At 44.7% G+C, this 16,850-nt stretch overlaps 1 protein-coding gene across 4 annotated transcripts in view; it reads left to right on the forward strand.

Moving 5' to 3' along the window:
• LOC311113679 (uncharacterized protein) overlaps positions 1 to 16,850 on the forward strand; it is a 63,760-nt gene that overhangs the window by 35,383 nt on the left and 11,527 nt on the right. Inside the window, exons 4-11 of one of the 4 annotated variants that reach the window (XM_084156970.1) lie at positions 452 to 472; positions 4,433 to 4,596; positions 4,995 to 5,106; positions 7,906 to 8,010; positions 10,126 to 10,236; positions 12,215 to 12,354; positions 12,670 to 12,800; positions 13,774 to 14,039. In XM_084156970.1, the coding sequence (XP_084013096.1) occupies positions 452 to 472; positions 4,433 to 4,596; positions 4,995 to 5,106; positions 7,906 to 8,010; positions 10,126 to 10,236; positions 12,215 to 12,354; positions 12,670 to 12,800; positions 13,774 to 14,039 (1,050 nt within the window). The remainder of the gene's footprint in view (positions 1 to 451; positions 473 to 4,432; positions 4,597 to 4,994; positions 5,107 to 7,905; positions 8,011 to 10,125; positions 10,237 to 12,214; positions 12,355 to 12,669; positions 12,801 to 13,773; positions 14,040 to 16,850) is intronic. The other 3 variants (XM_084156971.1, XM_084156972.1, XM_084156973.1) reach the window with 3 other exon arrangements.

Raw genomic sequence — 16,850 nt, forward strand, 5'->3', positions numbered from 1 at the left:
GAGCACTTCAATGAGAATGAAAACCAAGCCAATGATGATTTAGTACTTGGCTTTCAAGACACATTATCGTTTTCAACGTGCATGCTCCAAATAAATGTTAATGTGCTTTTTATTTAAAAAATAGCCTAGCTAACCCCTTTTTGTTTGAACTCACAAATGCTTTAAAGATCCCCAGCTCTGAACTTATATGTTTAACCCAACGTCAATTGATACAGACTCGGTTTCAATTGATAGTAGCATATGTCAATGCCCTGCTTCAAGTTGCCTTAACATGTCTCTGGCTCTATTTCTTTTGTCAGTCAAGATGGCTGCCTGTCACCCGCTTGAGTGTTTTTGTTTGTTTGTTTCACAAGCCACGCTGTCCTTGGCTCTAGTGACATCCTGGCGACATGCACTGCTTTGCATGATTGACAGTTGCTCTTGTCTTCCCTTTTACCCATCCCCCCTCCAGACAAGCTCGGCCAGATACAAGGTAAGCCACACCCTATGTGTCCATGGTGGTATTGGTGGTGGTGGTGGTGGTGATTCTTGTTGTCGTGACCTGCTGTTTTGACCTGTTGCCTTGATTGAGCGACAAACAGACAATTGTTAAAATCAATCACCCTCTCTACCAAAAAATATTTTGAATGAACTTTCTACATTACCATGGAAATGATTGCATTACAGTACCAGGCAGCCACTGTGAGTGTACCAATGAGTTTATCAGTCAAGTTGCCAGGGTTAGAGGTTCCACGCCCGTGAGGTTCCAAGCCCGTGTTGTAGCAAATGATGACTAATTTGCTACAACACCTTGCTTGTTTCAACAAAGAGCAACAGTTTTATCACGTTGTAGTGTCCATGTTACCGCATAAACGGACTCAACTGCATGAATGCCCGGCCGTCTGGTCTTCAGTCAGCTGTTTGTTCCACAAATTTGTATATATATTTTTTTTTATATAGTTATGACGGTTATTTTATTTTCATGGCGGTCTTCATCCATAACCGTCGGTTACATGGTTATACGGTAATTGTGCCAGCCCCACATTGCTTGTGTGCACATTTTCTCATAGGACGTTAGCCTAGTGTCTACTTCCATCACATTTTTTCCTTCCATGTTGAGTAAATGATACAAAGTATATTGAAAGCAGGTGCTTCCACACAGGTGTTTTCCCTGAGTTAATGAAGCATTATAGCATCCCATCATGTATAAAAATGCTGGGCAGGCCATTATTTTGGCCACCATGGCTATGCCCCCATGGGATGACAATGCCCCCATCCACAGTGCACAAGTGGTCACTGAATGGTTTGATGAACATGAAAACTATGTAACCCATATGCCATGACCGTCTCAGTCACCAGATCTCAACACAATTGAACACTTATGGGAGATTCTGGAACGGCGCCTGAGACAGCGTTTTCCACCACCATCAACAAAACACCAAATGATGGAATTTCTTGTGGAAGAATGGTGTCGCATCCCTCCAAAAGAGTTCCAGACACTTGTAGAATCTATGCCAAGGTGCACTGAAGCTGTTCTGGCTGGTGGTGGCCCAACGCCCTATTAAGACACTTTATGTTGGTGTTTCCTTTATTTTGTCAGTTACCTGTAGAATTATATCATATATCATTTATTACCACTAAATGCAGTTATTTTGCCATTTTATACAGGAATTATAAAGAGAGGATAGGAATCAAAAGTTACATCACCCTTGCTAAACGCCAAATGTGTTTATACTTAATCTCAGAACCCAAATCCAAATCTCACATTCCCTGGCCAGCTACTTCATTTGTAAATATTTGTCTGTCATGAGAGACTCGTTTTTACTAGAAAGGTCATATTCATTGTCCCAAATGTTCCATTGTCACAATTGGAGTACAAAGCTGGAAGCTTCTTAATTAAAGAACCTCATAGAAGTAATATATATGTCTTCTGGTAAATCCAGCCTGCATCCTCATAGTAAATTGGGATAAAATGGGTTATACCATCATGGATCAGTCTAATTGTCAGTCCACTGGGGCAGGAGTCCAGATAGAGGGTTTCTCCCTGATTTAATTCCTTGAGATTCAATCTATAAACTTGTGTTTGCAATCCCAGCTAGGAGGCAATCCCGGCTAAGAAGGCCAGTCTTTTTAAGTATCAACAGCTGGAGCGTACTGTGTCTTCTTCAAATGTAGGCTATAATGTTCCATTGTTTTCCTTTTTCCCCTCAAACGAGATCGTATTTTCTCCCTGTATGTTTTAGTATTTTGATAGGCCTCTGCTGAGTAATGCATGAAATGTCCACTTTGGCCCAAGAAGACATGTTTGGCCCTGTGACCATATGAGTTGTCCATTCTTGGCTCTCTTTAGAGTGTAATGCATACTTAATGTGGACAGGGAGGGAACAGGACTCAGTTAATGATTATTTAATGGCTCTAGCTGCTGCCTAGCAGACCTAGATGTTGAGTGTCAATGCAGGGAAACATTAGGGGTGATGAAGGGAAAGAGGACCGTATTTAAGTCACATCCACAGGGGAAATGTAGTGCGGTTGATCTCTTCAATATGCACACATACACACACACACACACACACACACACACACACACACACACACACACACACACACTTTTGTATTGGCTTAACTGGCACTACGCCATCCTATTCAAACAATGACAGATGTCAAAACTGATATCATATCACTAGGGACATTAGTCAATTATCTAAGATCAGTTATTAACTGAAAGTATGCATTTATTGCACTAAATAATTGTCTATTTGACACCAGCATTATAAAAGTTCCCTATAGCATTATCTTTTTCCTACTCCTCAATGCTATACATGTTCTAGATTAACATGGCCACTGTGCTGCTCACTGTCAATGTGCCAAGATCTCATGTGGGCCTTGTCATTGTCACACTCACACTGTCACATATTTGATGTGTGAGGGCAATGTGCAGTCTGTCATACTCTCACTGTGACAAGTCAGAGTGCCTTTTGAGACAGTGAAGGCGAGAGCTGTATAATTCTCCATCCAAAGCCAGCTCTTAAATGTTGCCTCTGTGGACACTGGAAGCCTTACTTCTCCTTCCTCCTCCCTCCTCCCACACTCCCTCCTTCTCACTCCCTCCTTCTCACTCCCCATACTTCAGATTTCCACAAGGCTGAAACCCAAGACGGTCTGCACGCAATTACCTCTACTGCTAGCCCTCAAAGCTTTGCATCGACAGAAGTTAATAATATGCCCTTGCCTTACTAGATTCAAAGTACTGTTATTAAAAGTAATTAAGTTGAACCGAAATGCACACTCACTGTAGCAGATAAGACGTAGGAACTCATTTTGTTAGTGCTGGGGACCTCTGGCCTGCTGTGGCATGGCGTAATGGTGCTTTTTGTTTCCTGATGCTTTTTGAGCCTACTTCTCTCAGATAAAAGCACAGCTGTGCACCTTGCGATAAATCTAAGTGTTTGCCTCCAATGTTGCCCCAGCGTTCCCATAACTTAATCTGATAACCGCCAAATAACCAGTTGCTTTTGTTGCGTCAAGTACCCCCCACCCCCCTCAAAGAAGCTGATCGTTCATGGGGGTTTATCCAATAAAGCCAAAATATATAGTGGCTTATGTGCAAAGAGAGAGAGGCATGTTGTGTCCCAAATGGTACCCTGTTGCCTATTTAGGGCCCTATTTCCCCATAGGGCTCTGGTCAAAAAGTAGTGCACTATGTAGGGAATAAGGTGCTATTTGAGATGCAGCCGCAGTCATAGAGGTGGTGGCATAATGAATGGCTCAGGGGATGGGGACGCTTACCATATCAAAGCGTGCAGTTTATTGAAACTGGCGTAGGGAGATTGATGCAATTAACGTGGTAAAGTGTCAGTCCAGGGGTATCAGCTGAACCTTGCATAATGCTGCCTCTGTGTCGCTCTGTGCAAAGTGAAGTAATTCAATTTATATCTGAGGGAAAGTGGAAATCCCTGTTGAAAAGAAACACTGCTTCACACACGCGCACTTCAGAGGGATTTTAGATTTGAAAGCACAGTCAACATCAGAGTGAAGAGGCATTTGTGTTTCATTTAAAAAAATACTTAAAATACTGTTTACTGCAGATTTATTTTTGGAAGAAGTACAATTTTTTTATTGAAACAGATTAAAACACAAGGGACTCCATTTTTTGTCCATAGCAAAACAACGTTAAAATGTTGGTCAACATCTAACAATGCAACAGGGCTCTGCATATCAGCTGCAAGGGTACGGTATTCAAAGAGAGAATAGAAGATAGTCAAAAAAGAGGAAGAGAGAGAGGGCTCCCCCACATGGCTTTCACGTGTCCAGTCATTTCTAATTAGTGATTACCTCAAGGAAGGGAGAAAGGAATGATGCAATTTTGAAACATTTGAACAGGGCCTCAGAGAGAGAGAGAGTTCTCTCTTGAAACCAATTTATCTCTAACCCTCCTGATGTGGTTCTCCTGTAGCGGCGAAGAAGTCCCAGTGGCTGGACAAAGAGGAAAAGGCCCGGCAGCTGAGGGAGAGCCAGCTGGACGAGCGGCGCAGGAAGCTGGAGGAGCAGCGGATCAAGACAGAGAAACGTCGCGCCGCCCTGGAGGAGAGGCAGAAACAGAAACTAGAGAAGAACAAGGTGGGTTGTGAGGGAGAAGGGTGAAGTACCCCCTAGACGCTGATCTTAGGTCAGTTTTTGCATTTTCCTCACTAATGGCAAAGGTTAGTATTGGGGGATGGGCAGCTGATCCTAGATCTGTACCTAGGGGAAACTTCACCCCAGAACGGGTGGTAATACTCCTCACAGCAAGCCAATATTAGAGCCCTGATGATTGTGGGTTCAATCCCCACGTCCGCCTAACCTGTCTCCTCCATCTATTTCCACACTGTTTCAATGAGGGTCAGAAAAATACTAAAGGAGGGTGGAATTCCACTCGCCTTAACAAAAAAAGAGAATTGGGTGGGTAACTAGAAGAGAATGGGTTAGAGAATTATTAACTAGTACTAACCTAGTATTTCTCCATGTTTGGTATGCAGGAACGGTATGAGGCTGCCCTCCAGCGGTCCACTAAGAAGACCTGGGCTGAGATCCGTCAGCAGAGATTGTCCTGGGCCGGAGGCTTCAGCCAGAAATCCAGCCAGAGAGAAAGTGAGTACCTACCGCTGAAAGAGGAACCCAGAACCAGAACCCACAGACCCAGACACTGCCAAAGCCTCTCCTTCCTACAAAGACAACTGCCTCACCTATATACATTTTACACTATCGTGCTGAGCCGAACAACTGTTTTGGCTTGGATCAGTTCTTTTCACATGGTCCTTCCCAGCACAGTTCCAGCAACTATGGTGGATGCGTTATCAGGCCAGTGCAGTACAGCTCGTTTTGGCTCGCTTCAGTAGTGTGAGAAGGGTACTACTGTGCAGACATTCACATTCTGTAGCTCAGCTGGTAGAGCACGGCGCTTGTAACGCCAAGGTAGTGGGTTCGATCCCCGGGTCCACCCATACACAAAATGTATGCACGCATGACTGTAAGTCGCTTTGGATAAAAGCGTCTGCTAAATGGCATATTATTATTATTATTATTATATTCTACCGTGCCATATTTTCACAGTCTTACGGTTGTTTTGCACTTAAGTAAACCATAAATTAGGCCACTCACTTTACAGTATATAGTCACCTTCAACCCTATTAAGCAGAGGTGGTTCTCCATGATTCAGTCTGGCATCAATCAGCCTACACTGCTGAACAGCTCCTCTCAACCTCAACACGGATACATAGTTATCTCTAATTAAATCACTCTGAGCTATCACACACGTGTGCGCAGGCATACACACACACGACAGGTGGGTTGACGTCCATATCTGCTCTTGCTGGGATGTGCCACACTACAGTAGTCTAATTTCCCTGCAGAGGGAGGGAACATTGGCTTCATTCCGCGAGGAAATAGCTGGGTAATGACAAGGCTGAGGTGAATATGTGATGCCCAGGCATGGTTGAAGTGTATATGTGGGGGGTGGGGCTGTGATGGTGTCAGATATGTAGCGATGCCCTGCGAGACACAAACAATTCTGACCAATGTTTTCCGGTCTGCGTTTGTGCGACATACTCAAAAGTCATCCCCTTATTCTCTTTCCCCCTGTTTTTGTAGGGTCTCTGGTGCTTCTACAGTGTACAATTTATTAAAGGATTTTATATATTTTTCATGTTTTATTGAAAGGAATGAAGGGGACACAGAGTGAATATAAGTAGTGTGAAGAAGAGTCCTGGGTTCGACCGGGATTCGAACCCACGCAAGCAGGGTTACATACTGTATGTCCCGAAGGCAGTTGCCTTATCCGCACGACCAAACTCAGGCACATAGTGTAGGCTACTGCTTGACTGGTTGTTTAATTCAGGGTCATTAGCCCGTGGATACGGAGAAAGTATTGATTCTTCAATGTGATTCCATATGCAGGTGCTTAATAGCCTGCAGTAACGGGGTCGATCATCAACACACATCAGAATAGTGGTTAATTCATGTTTAGCTAGCATTGATTAATGTTGCCAAATGCCCCTTCAAATCAAATGGTTGGTAACAGCAATGTACTTGGTAAGAGGTGTATGAAGCAGTGATGTCTCTCTCTCTCTCTCTGCTGTTCTCCACCTTTGCAAGTCTAAATATCAGGGGGTCTCATATACAGTATAATATCTTACGTCATGGAATCACTTATAGCCTGGTCCCAGATCTGTTTGTGCTGTCTTGCCAACGTCTACTTTGGCAAGACAGCACAAACAGATCTGGGACCAGGCTCCGTCCCTTATGAGCCGTAAGTAATGCCAAATGTTGACCGCCAAATCAACCTGCCCCCCCAGCCTCCTCTTTCAGACCCAGTGCACTCAACTGTCAAAGACTGAAAGGTAGAAAGAAAAGGAGAAGGAAAAGAAAGACTGAACGGTAACAAGCGGAAACAAACAGGATACAGTGGACTACTGAGAATCCATCAGTAACAACAACAGACCCATATCTGAGGAGGGACATTGAGGACAGAGACAGAGACATCCAATTCCCCCATTAACATTCGACTATACTGTCGTATGTCTGGTGGCATTTAATAAAGGGCACAATGTTCACTTGATTAGTCTCTATTAGAGGGTCTGGAGGGGAATGGTGTTTAATCAGTGGGTTGTCGCAGTAGTTCACTCCTAGGTGTCAGTTGTGTTACATGTGTGTCAGTTGTGTTACATTTGTGTCAGTTGTGTTGACTGACATTGGTATTAGTTTGTGTAGTGCAACATGTTGTGGTAACAAAAACACTGTTACTACTTTGTGTATGGCAGGCTCAGGTTGGGACAAAGACGGGACGTATACTCTTTTACATTTACATTCTAATCATGTCATTGCAGGTTAGACATGTGTTCACAGTCCGTTGATAGTCAGTAGTTTTCAGTGCAGGAAGTTTAAGGTTGTTTTGGTGGCACTCTTTCACAAACAGTCAAGTGTGTCTATTTTGAATATCAAGATCTAACTGAATGATGCATGACCAACTAGACTCAACACAATATTTATTTGAATATATTTTTTTCCATGCATAGAAAAAGCCCCTAGTTGCATTATTTCCAGATTGTATTCGATTGTTGGTGGAGGCTCCTCGAAGTATACTTTGACATGACACTTTGACAGTTTGAATTTCTATTCTGTTTCCCGTCATCTCCATGTCAAAAGGAATGTCAAATAACACTGTCAGATGAAACGTTCAATACAGAGATTTTATTATTTTGTTTCTTTATGGAATCAGAAATAGTTTCCCTCTGGAAATACACCATTTCGGTATTTGGATGTTTGCTGTATGTATGTGTGTCTGGGGGGGGATTGATATCACCGTGACACATCCTGGAGGTCTCCCTCCCTCCCTCCCCTGTGAAACAGTGTGACCCACCATCTCTGTGGACTACTCTCTTGGCTTCGCAGGCAGATGCTCGGTGTCGGCGGTCAACCTGCCCAAACACGTGGACTGGGTTATAAACAAGAGGCTCTCCAAGTCCTCCGCCACCCTCTGGAACTCCCCCAACAGAAGTAAGACACGCCAGGCCCCCTTTTCCGGGAACGCCCCCTTTTCATATCCGTTCACATTTTAGTGTTTTTTTCCTCCACCGTTTTTTTTTTCTCTCCCCGCTGTCTCCAATCCAATCGCCTGCCTGTGTTCAATGGTTGATTACCAAATCATCTTCACCTTCCAAATTCAAATCCACCTTTAGTTTTTTTTTTCTATGGGTAATGGGTTATGGTTTTTCCTCCCTCCCTCTACATTTTGTTCAGTCCCTGCATTTATATACTTCATACTTTGGTTTGAATATATGGGTTCATTTACGCTGTCTTCATATTTTATGTCTCACGTTTTTGGTGTTCTTGGGTTATTCATTTGGTGGTGATGGTGTGTCAGTAGATGTTTTTTCACTCACTGGGAAGTCTTGGTCAATGTCTTGAATGGTGATTCTGATGATGATGATATCTTAAATGGTGATGGTGATGTCTTGAATGGTGATGATGTCTTGAATGGTGATGGTGATGATATCTTGAATGGTGATGATATCTTGAATGTGATGGTGATGATATCTTGAATGGTGATGATGATGATGAATGGGTTTTCAGGCCTATGCTAACCCAAAATAACTACACTGTACAATGCTGAATCTAGCTGCCGGCAATCTAAGAATATTGAGCAGACACTCATATTCAGAGTTACTCACACAAGTAAGAGGTGTTTAAGTGCACCTAGAACACCTCTGCAGGTACAGAGTTCTTTCAGAAGTACGTGTCTAAGTAGGTCACAATGTACCGGTGTGAACACATAGGAACTTTAGTGTTTGAAATAGAAAAGTCAGCCACTAAGGGATGAGTCAGCGTTTTGAAAACGCCACAGGAACACCTGTGATGCTTGAAAATAGATGAAGGTGACTGCTGAAAGCATAACCCTCTCCCTCTTTTCCTCTCCTTCTCTCCCTCTCTCCTCTCTACATATCCTATATTTCTCTCTCGTCTCTTCTTCCTCTCTCTCGTCTCTTCCTGTCTATCTCTACTCCTCTTCTTTCTCCTCTATCCCCTGTTCTTTTGTCTCACTTATTGTCTATCAAAAGCTTTTCTCTCTCTCTTTTTTATTTCTCTCTCTCTGCTCTTTCCCCTCTCTCTCTCTCTCTCTCTCTCTCTCTCTCTATTTTTCTCTCTCTCTCTATTTTTCTCTCTCTCTTCTCTCTCTCTCTATTTTTTCTCTCTCTCTAATTTTTCTCTCTCTCTCTCTCTCTCTCTCTCTCTCCTCTCTCTCTCTCTCTCTCTCTCTCTCTCTCTCTCTCTCTCTCTCTCTCTCTCTCTCTCCTCTCTCATCTCTCTCTCTCTCTCTCTCTCTCTCTCTCTCTCTCTCTCTCTCTCTCTCTCTCTCTCTCTCTCTCTCTCTCTCTCTCTGCTGGATAACCTTATTATCGTTCAGGGCAGGTTTAATAGGGAAGTGGGACGTGATTTGGTGTACCAAAAACTACCCCGGGCAAACCTCTGCAGTGGTCTTCTTTCATCTCTCTCCTCCCTCGTTGTCAATGTTCTGAACAGCTGCCTCCATAGCCAGAGGGGTTTTTCTAAATACAGGATGTTGCTAACTCTGGCAGTGCCTACTTTATGGTGCTCCAATCGTAAAGTAAAGAGACATACGGGTTCTGTTCTTCCTCCCTCTCATGTTATTATGTGTCTGGAAGTTTGCCCAGTCTAATAAGGAATCCACCATTTCCCCATAGAGTATAAGAATGGGGCATAGGCCTGGGTTGGTTTGAGGCTTTATTTGGTGTGCATGTTTACTAGAGACATAAGGGTTTATGCGGGTGAAATATTGTGTTATTTGATATGCCATTATAATATATAACGTGGGAAAGCTAACTGAGCATAGCTTAGCTCGTTGTCGCTATTTCATATAAAACGAGAAGCAAACAGCCTTTCTGTGACGCTGTGTTTGGATCATTACATTTTAGTCATTTACTAAAATGGGGTTGCAGTAGTGGGGTTGCAATAGTTATCAAACAGTTAGTGGGTATAAGGTGCATATTAATACTGATGTCCTCTGACGTAGTCATACAGAAGTGGAGATATTCATTCGTAGGATTTTGAATATATGTGATAATATTGTTAATGTTGGTCCCCTCCCCGCAGCCCGTAGCCTCCAGCTGAGCCCGTGGGAGAGCAGCATTGTGGACCGACTGATGACGCCCACCCTGTCCTTCCTGGCCCGTAGCCGCAGCGCCGCCAGCGTGCTCAGCAACGGTAAAGACCCTAAGTAGACATCACACTCACACTGGGATAGATGAGACCTGCTATTAGTGGGGTCGTTTGTCATTTAGAACAGCATTTCCCCATCCTCTCCTCTTGGCCCCCAGCAGTTCCATGTATTAGATAATTTGTTCCAGTCAGAGCTAGCACATCTGAGTCAACTAATCATCAAGCCCTTGAATGAGCTTATGAACTACACTGCTCAAAAAAATTAAGGGAACACTAAAATAACACATCCTAGATCTGAATGAATGAAATAATCTTATTAAATACTTTTTTCTTTACATAGTTGAATGTGCTGACAACAAAATCACACAAAAATGATCAATGGAAATCAAATTTATCAACCCATGGAGGTCTGGATTTGGAGTCACCCTCAAAATTAAAGTGGAAAACCACACTACAGGCTGATCCAACTTTGATGTAATGTCCTTAAAACGTCAAAATGAGGCTCAGTAGTGTGTGTGGCCTCCACGTGCCTGTATGACCTCCCTACAACGCCTGGGCATGCTCCTGATGAGGTGGCGGATGGTCTCCTGAGGGATCTCCTCCCAGACCTGGACTAAAGCTTCCGCCAACTCCTGGACAGTCTGTGGTGCAACGTGGCGTTGGTGGATGGAGCGAGACATGATGTCCCAGTTGTGCTCAATTGGATTCAGGTCTGGAGAACGGGCGGGCCAGTCCATAGCATCAATGCCTTCCTCTTGCAAGAACTGCTGACACACTCCAGCCACATGAGGTCTAGCATTGTCTTGCATTAGGAGGAACCCAGGGCCAACCGCACCAGCATATGGTCTCACAAGAGGTCTGAGGATCTCATCTCGGTACCTAATGGCAGTCAGGCTACCTCTGGCGAGCACATGGAGGGCTGTGCGGCCCCCCAAAGAAATGCCACCCCACACCATGACTGACCCACTGCCAAACCGGTCATGCTGGAGGATGTTGCAGGCAGCAGGACGTTCTCCACGGCTCTGTCACGTCTGTCACATGTGCCCAGTGTGAACCTGCTTTCATCTGTGAAGAGCACAGGGCACCAGTGGCGAATTTGCCAATCTTGGTGTTCTCTGGAAAATGCCAAACGTCCTGCACGGTGTTGAGCTGTAAGCACAACCCCCACCTGTGGACGTCGGGCCCTCATACCACCCTCATGGAGTCTGTTTCTGACCGTTTGAGCAGACACATGCACATTTGTGGCCTGCTGGAGGTCATTTTGCAGGGCTCTGGCAGTGCTCCTCCTGCTACTCCTTGCACAAAGGTGGAGGTAGCAGTCCTGCTGCTGGGTTGTTGCCCTCCTAAGGCCTCCTCCACGTCTCCTGATGTACTGGCCTGTCTCCTGGTAGCGCCTCCATGCTCTGGACACTACGCTGACAGACACAGCAAACCTTCTTGCCACAGCTCGCATTGATGTGCCATCCTGGATGAGCTGCACTACCTGAGCCACTTGTGTGGGTTGTAGACTCCGTCTCATGCTACCACTAGAGTGAAAGCACCGCCAGCATTCAAAAGTGACCAAAACATCAGCCAGGAAGCATAGGAACTGAGAAGTGGTCTGTGGTCACTAACTGCAAAACCAGTCCTTTATTGGGGGTGTCTTGCTAATTCCCTATAATTTCCACCTGTTGTCTATTCCATTTGCACAACAGCATGTGACATTTATTGTCAATCAGTGTTGCTTCCTAAGTGGACAGTTTGATTTCACAGAAGTGTGATTGACTTGGAGTTACGTTGTGTTGTTTAAGTGTTCCCTTAATTTTTTTGAGCAGTGTACAATCATTCTGTCTACAACACAATTCTGAAACGTTTCAGGGGCACCGAGGAGAGATTTGAGAAATACTCATGGAGGGTATGTGAAGTGATGTGTTGTAATGAATACCTTTGTTGCTTGTGCTCTGCTTGTGTTTTTAGGGTGTCGTATTTATTTATCTCGATCTCTCGCCTGCTCTCTATGTGCCTCTCCTTCCCGTCCCTCCAGAGTCGCCCCTATGCCCCCGTTCAGCCTCGGCCAGCCCGCTGACGCTGTGTGCCCACCGGCCTCACCACCGCTGCTCCGACCGCTGGAGGGTGACGTCCAGCACGCCCGACATCACCCAGCGCCGACGCGACTCCACGCCGGTACGTCAACCAATCCCTTTTTTTTTCTCTTCTTGGATTTTTCAATGACATTGACAGGATAGAGAGGTGAGTGGATAGAGAGGGAGATACAAATGGAAGAGGGTCATAGACAGTGAAGGGCACAGACAGGACTCGACCCCTGTCGCCTGGAGGCCTGCGTGGTCCGAAATCTGGAGCGCTGCTGCTCAACCAGACTACTACCATCCCTTACAGTTGAAATACAATACAATACTGTTTGGCACTTTGAATAAGCTAGAATGTACCGTATCATTTTTTGTTTTTATCATTTCATCCTGATGGTTTGTGTCTCTGCAGATAGAGAAGAGAAAGAAAGAGAAGAAGGACAAGGAACGGGAGAACGAGAAGGAGAAGAGCGCTCTGAGCAGAGAGAAGGTGCTGAGGAAGAGACAGTCCTTACCCAGTATGAAGCACAGACCGGACCCCAGGTAACCTGCTCTCACACGGATCTACTGTATCTGCACATTGAACACCCTTTACACACTAGTGAGCCTAGCCGAACCAAGCCAAGCCCAGCTGTACTGTATTGGCCTGGTTACACATCCACCATAGTTGTTGAAAATTTGCTGGAAAGGACAATGTGCAAAGTAAATATACAAGCCAGCACAGTATAGATTGGGTCGACATTATAGTGTGAATAGAGTAAAAGACATGTTGCCAAAACTTAGAGCTTAGAGTGTTTCCTAAGGTTCGGGATACAGTAAGAGACAAAGATACCATGGTTGTGAGTGCAGATGGTAAAACCAGCGTGTCTGTGTATTTATGTGAACGGAGGCTAAGACTTAAAAGCATGAGGCCCCTGAGCCTAAGGATATTTATCCAGTGCGTTTAGCATAGCCATGGGACATGGAAATGGCTGGGGTCACTGACAGATGGAGGGAAGAGAGAGAAAAAAAACGAGTGCTCTGACTTAGAGAGAGAGATGCCAGAGGCCTTAAGGAAGAAGAGAAGTACACACACACCACTCTGGTATAATGGAACTTTCCCCTCCAAGCTGCGACTATTACTCTGTCTACTGCTGAGAAACCATCCCATAATGTTACACGTGTTATGTTGTGTCGTGTCGGACCCTGCTGTCATGGTGAGGTAATGTTTATTGACTGCTGTCTGAGACTTGAGGTTAGCGAGGCACATATGTAACTGAAACAGTTCAATAGTATTACTTCAATGGAGGTATTAGTGGTGAGACTTTCTCCTTGCTTTATTCTGTATAGAGATGGACAATTTTTTTCATCCCTAGGACTGGATATGACTAAATGTTCGACTAAACTTTACTTAACTGTTATTTACTTATTATTATTTACATATTTCTAATAATTTCTAATGATTTGTAAGATAAATGTATTCATGTTATTCATAATAACTCTCACTCTCTCTCCCCCCCTCCCTCCCTCTCTCCAGTCCTAGTCCCTTATCCAGACAGCGGGCTGCCTCACCTGCCACTACTCCTAGAGCAAGACCTTCCTCATCCTCTCCCAGCCCTGCTGCCTCCCCCAAACCTCCTTCTTCAGCCCGGGCTAGCCCCTCCACGCCCAAGGCCCGGCCCAAGAGGGCTAGGACCCCGGCCCGGGTGGACCACGGGCGCACCTCCTCCCCCGTACCCCTGGAGAGGGCCAGGGAGACCCGCGGCCGTAGGTCAGCCACACCCGAGGAGCCCAAAGGCAAGAGTGAGTATGCAGTAGCTAGTTAGTACCCCCAGGTGGAGGGTTATGTGTTAGTACAGTGTACTCCTCTTACAGGGATCACAACAGTGCAGGACCATTTTAAAGGGGTTAATCAGTGTAACCGCATTCACTTTAATTGGGGTGTATTGTTTACGTTGTTGGAATGAGTTCAATTGTAACACTAGACGTGTAACTTTTGCCGAGCGTGAGACACTCCTTTTACTTTCAATGAAACATGGGCGTAAGCAGTGCGGTTCGCAACAGGCTTGCGCTGCTCAGTGTAAAATTACGATCTGGTTCTATTTTCAAGATTTCTAAGTAGCTCATGCCCGGAACAATTGATAAAGTGGTTCACGCTCTGCCCGCGTTGGCCATAAGTTAAGCTTCCAGTGTAGCAGGTCAACAAACCACTGGTTTTGCAATGCCCAAGTGTAGTTCCTGTATTATATCACATTTTAAGCCAGTTACAGTGAGGGAAAAAAGTATTTGATCCCCTGCTGATTTTGTACGTTTGCCCACTGACAAAGACATGATCAGTCTATAATTTTAATGGTAGGTTTATTTGAACAGTGAGAGACAGAATAACAACAAAAAAATCCTGAAAAACGCATGTCAAAAATGTTATAAATTGATTAGCATTTTAATGAGGGAAATAAGTATTTGACCCCTCTGCAAAACATGACTTAGTACTTGGTGGCAAAACCCTTGTTGGCAATCACAGACGTCAGACGTTTCTTGTAGTTGGCCACCAAGTTTTCACACATCTCAGGAGGGATTTTGTTCCACTCCTCTTTGCAGATCTTCTCCAAGTCATTAAGGTTTCGAGGCTGACGTTTGGCAACTCGAACCTTCAGCTCCCTCCACAGATTTTATATGGGATTAAGATCTGGAGACTGGCTAGGCCACTCCAGGACCTTAATGTGCTTCTTCTTGAGCCACTCCTTTGTTGCCTTGGCCGTGTGTTTTGGGTCATTGTCATGCTGGAATACCCATCCACGACCCATTTTCAATGCCCTGGCTGAGGGAAGGAGGTTCTCACCCAAGATTTGACGGTACATGGCCCCGTCCATCGTCCCTTTGATGCGGTGAAGTTGTCCTGTCCCCTTAGCAGAAAAACACCCCTAAAGCATAATGTTTCCACCTCCATGTTTGACGGTGGGGATGGTGTTCTTGGGGTCATAGGCAGCATTCCTCCTCCAAACACGGCGAGTTGAGTTGATGCCAAAGAGCTCCATTTTGGTCTCATCTGACCACAACACTTTCACCCAGTTCTCCTCTGAATCATTCAGATGTTCATTGGCAAACTTCAGACGGCCCTGTATATGTGCTTTCTTGAGCAGGGGGACCTTGCGGGCGCTGCAGGATTTCAGTCCTTCACGGCGTAGTGTGTTACCAATTGTTTTCTTGGTGACTATGGTCCCAGCTGCCTTGAGATCATTGACAAGATCCTCCCGTGTAGTTCTGGGCTGATTCCTCACCGTTCTCAGGATCATTGCAACTCCACGAGGTGAGATCTTGCATGGAGCCCCAGGCCGAGGGAGATTGTCAGTTATTTTGTGTTCCTTCCATTTGCGAATAATCGCACCAACTGTTGTCACCTTCTCACCAAGCTGCTTGGCGATGGTCTTGTAGCCCATTCCAGCCCTGTGTAGGTCTACAATCTTGTCCCTGACATCCTTGGAGAGCTCTTTGGTCTTGGCCATAGTGGAGAGTTTGGAATCTGATTGATTGATTGCTTCTGTGGACAGGTGTCTTTTATACAGGTAACAAACTGAGATTTGGAGCACTCCCTTTAAGAGTGTGCTCCTAATCTCAGCTCGTTACCTGTATAAAAGACACCTGGGAGCCAGAAATCTTTCTGATTGAGAGGGGGTCAAATACTTATTTCCCTCATTAAAATGCAAATCAATTTATAACATTTTTGACATGCGTTTTTCTGGATGTTTTTGTTGTTATTCTGTCTCTCACTGTTCAAATAAACCTACCATTAAAATTATAGACTGATCATTTCTTTGTCAGTGGGCAAACATACAAAATTAGCAGGGGATCAAATATTTTTTTCCTTCACTGTATATTTACATTGACATTAAGCTCTGTGAAAGCAAGGCCTGTCTTCAGTCTAGTTTCTCAAAGCTATATGGAAACATCAACCATCACTGGTGGACTTCCTGGTGGACTTCCTTCTTTCACATTTAAAGTTATGGTTTGAACAATATGGACTTACTCACTCACCCTAGAAACTTTAGAATCAGGTATATTTTATGCACTTGGCACAAAAGCCATGAGAACACTACATACCCAAACAATTCTGTACCTTTAAATTTCCCCTGACACAAGTTGGATGTTAATGTGTCTGTTTTCTGTAGGCCTACGCCCTGCCACGGCTGACTCATACTTTACTTATTTAGTTATTTGTGGTTTGGCTCAGTCGTTCCCATGACTGAGAAGAATGAGCTTGAAACTCAAACTGGAAAAAGTGAATGCGTGCGTGCGTACGTGCGTGCGTGCGTGTCAGTGCACCGTAACTCCGGCACAGCCAGAGGATGATTACCATCATAGTTAATGAGGCACGCCGACAAAGCTAGCTTGCTAATTGAGCTACACAGCTTCTCTTTCTTTCTCTCCTTCACACACAGTGAGGAACAGCAGAGGGGGTGCTAATTACTGTAAAATGCTATAATTACAAGTCTCCCAAGTTTACAGAATCCAGAAATGGCCAAAGTTTCCATGCTTTGCCACTGTTTGAATTAAGAACATCACAGTGTGTCTCACATCAATCAAGACGAATCTAGATCAGAGGTCTAGTGTACTTGT

Source organism: Coregonus lavaretus, assembly GCF_964263955.1.
Source record: "Coregonus lavaretus genome assembly, chromosome: 3".
Lineage (NCBI taxonomy): Eukaryota > Metazoa > Chordata > Actinopteri > Salmoniformes > Salmonidae > Coregonus > Coregonus lavaretus.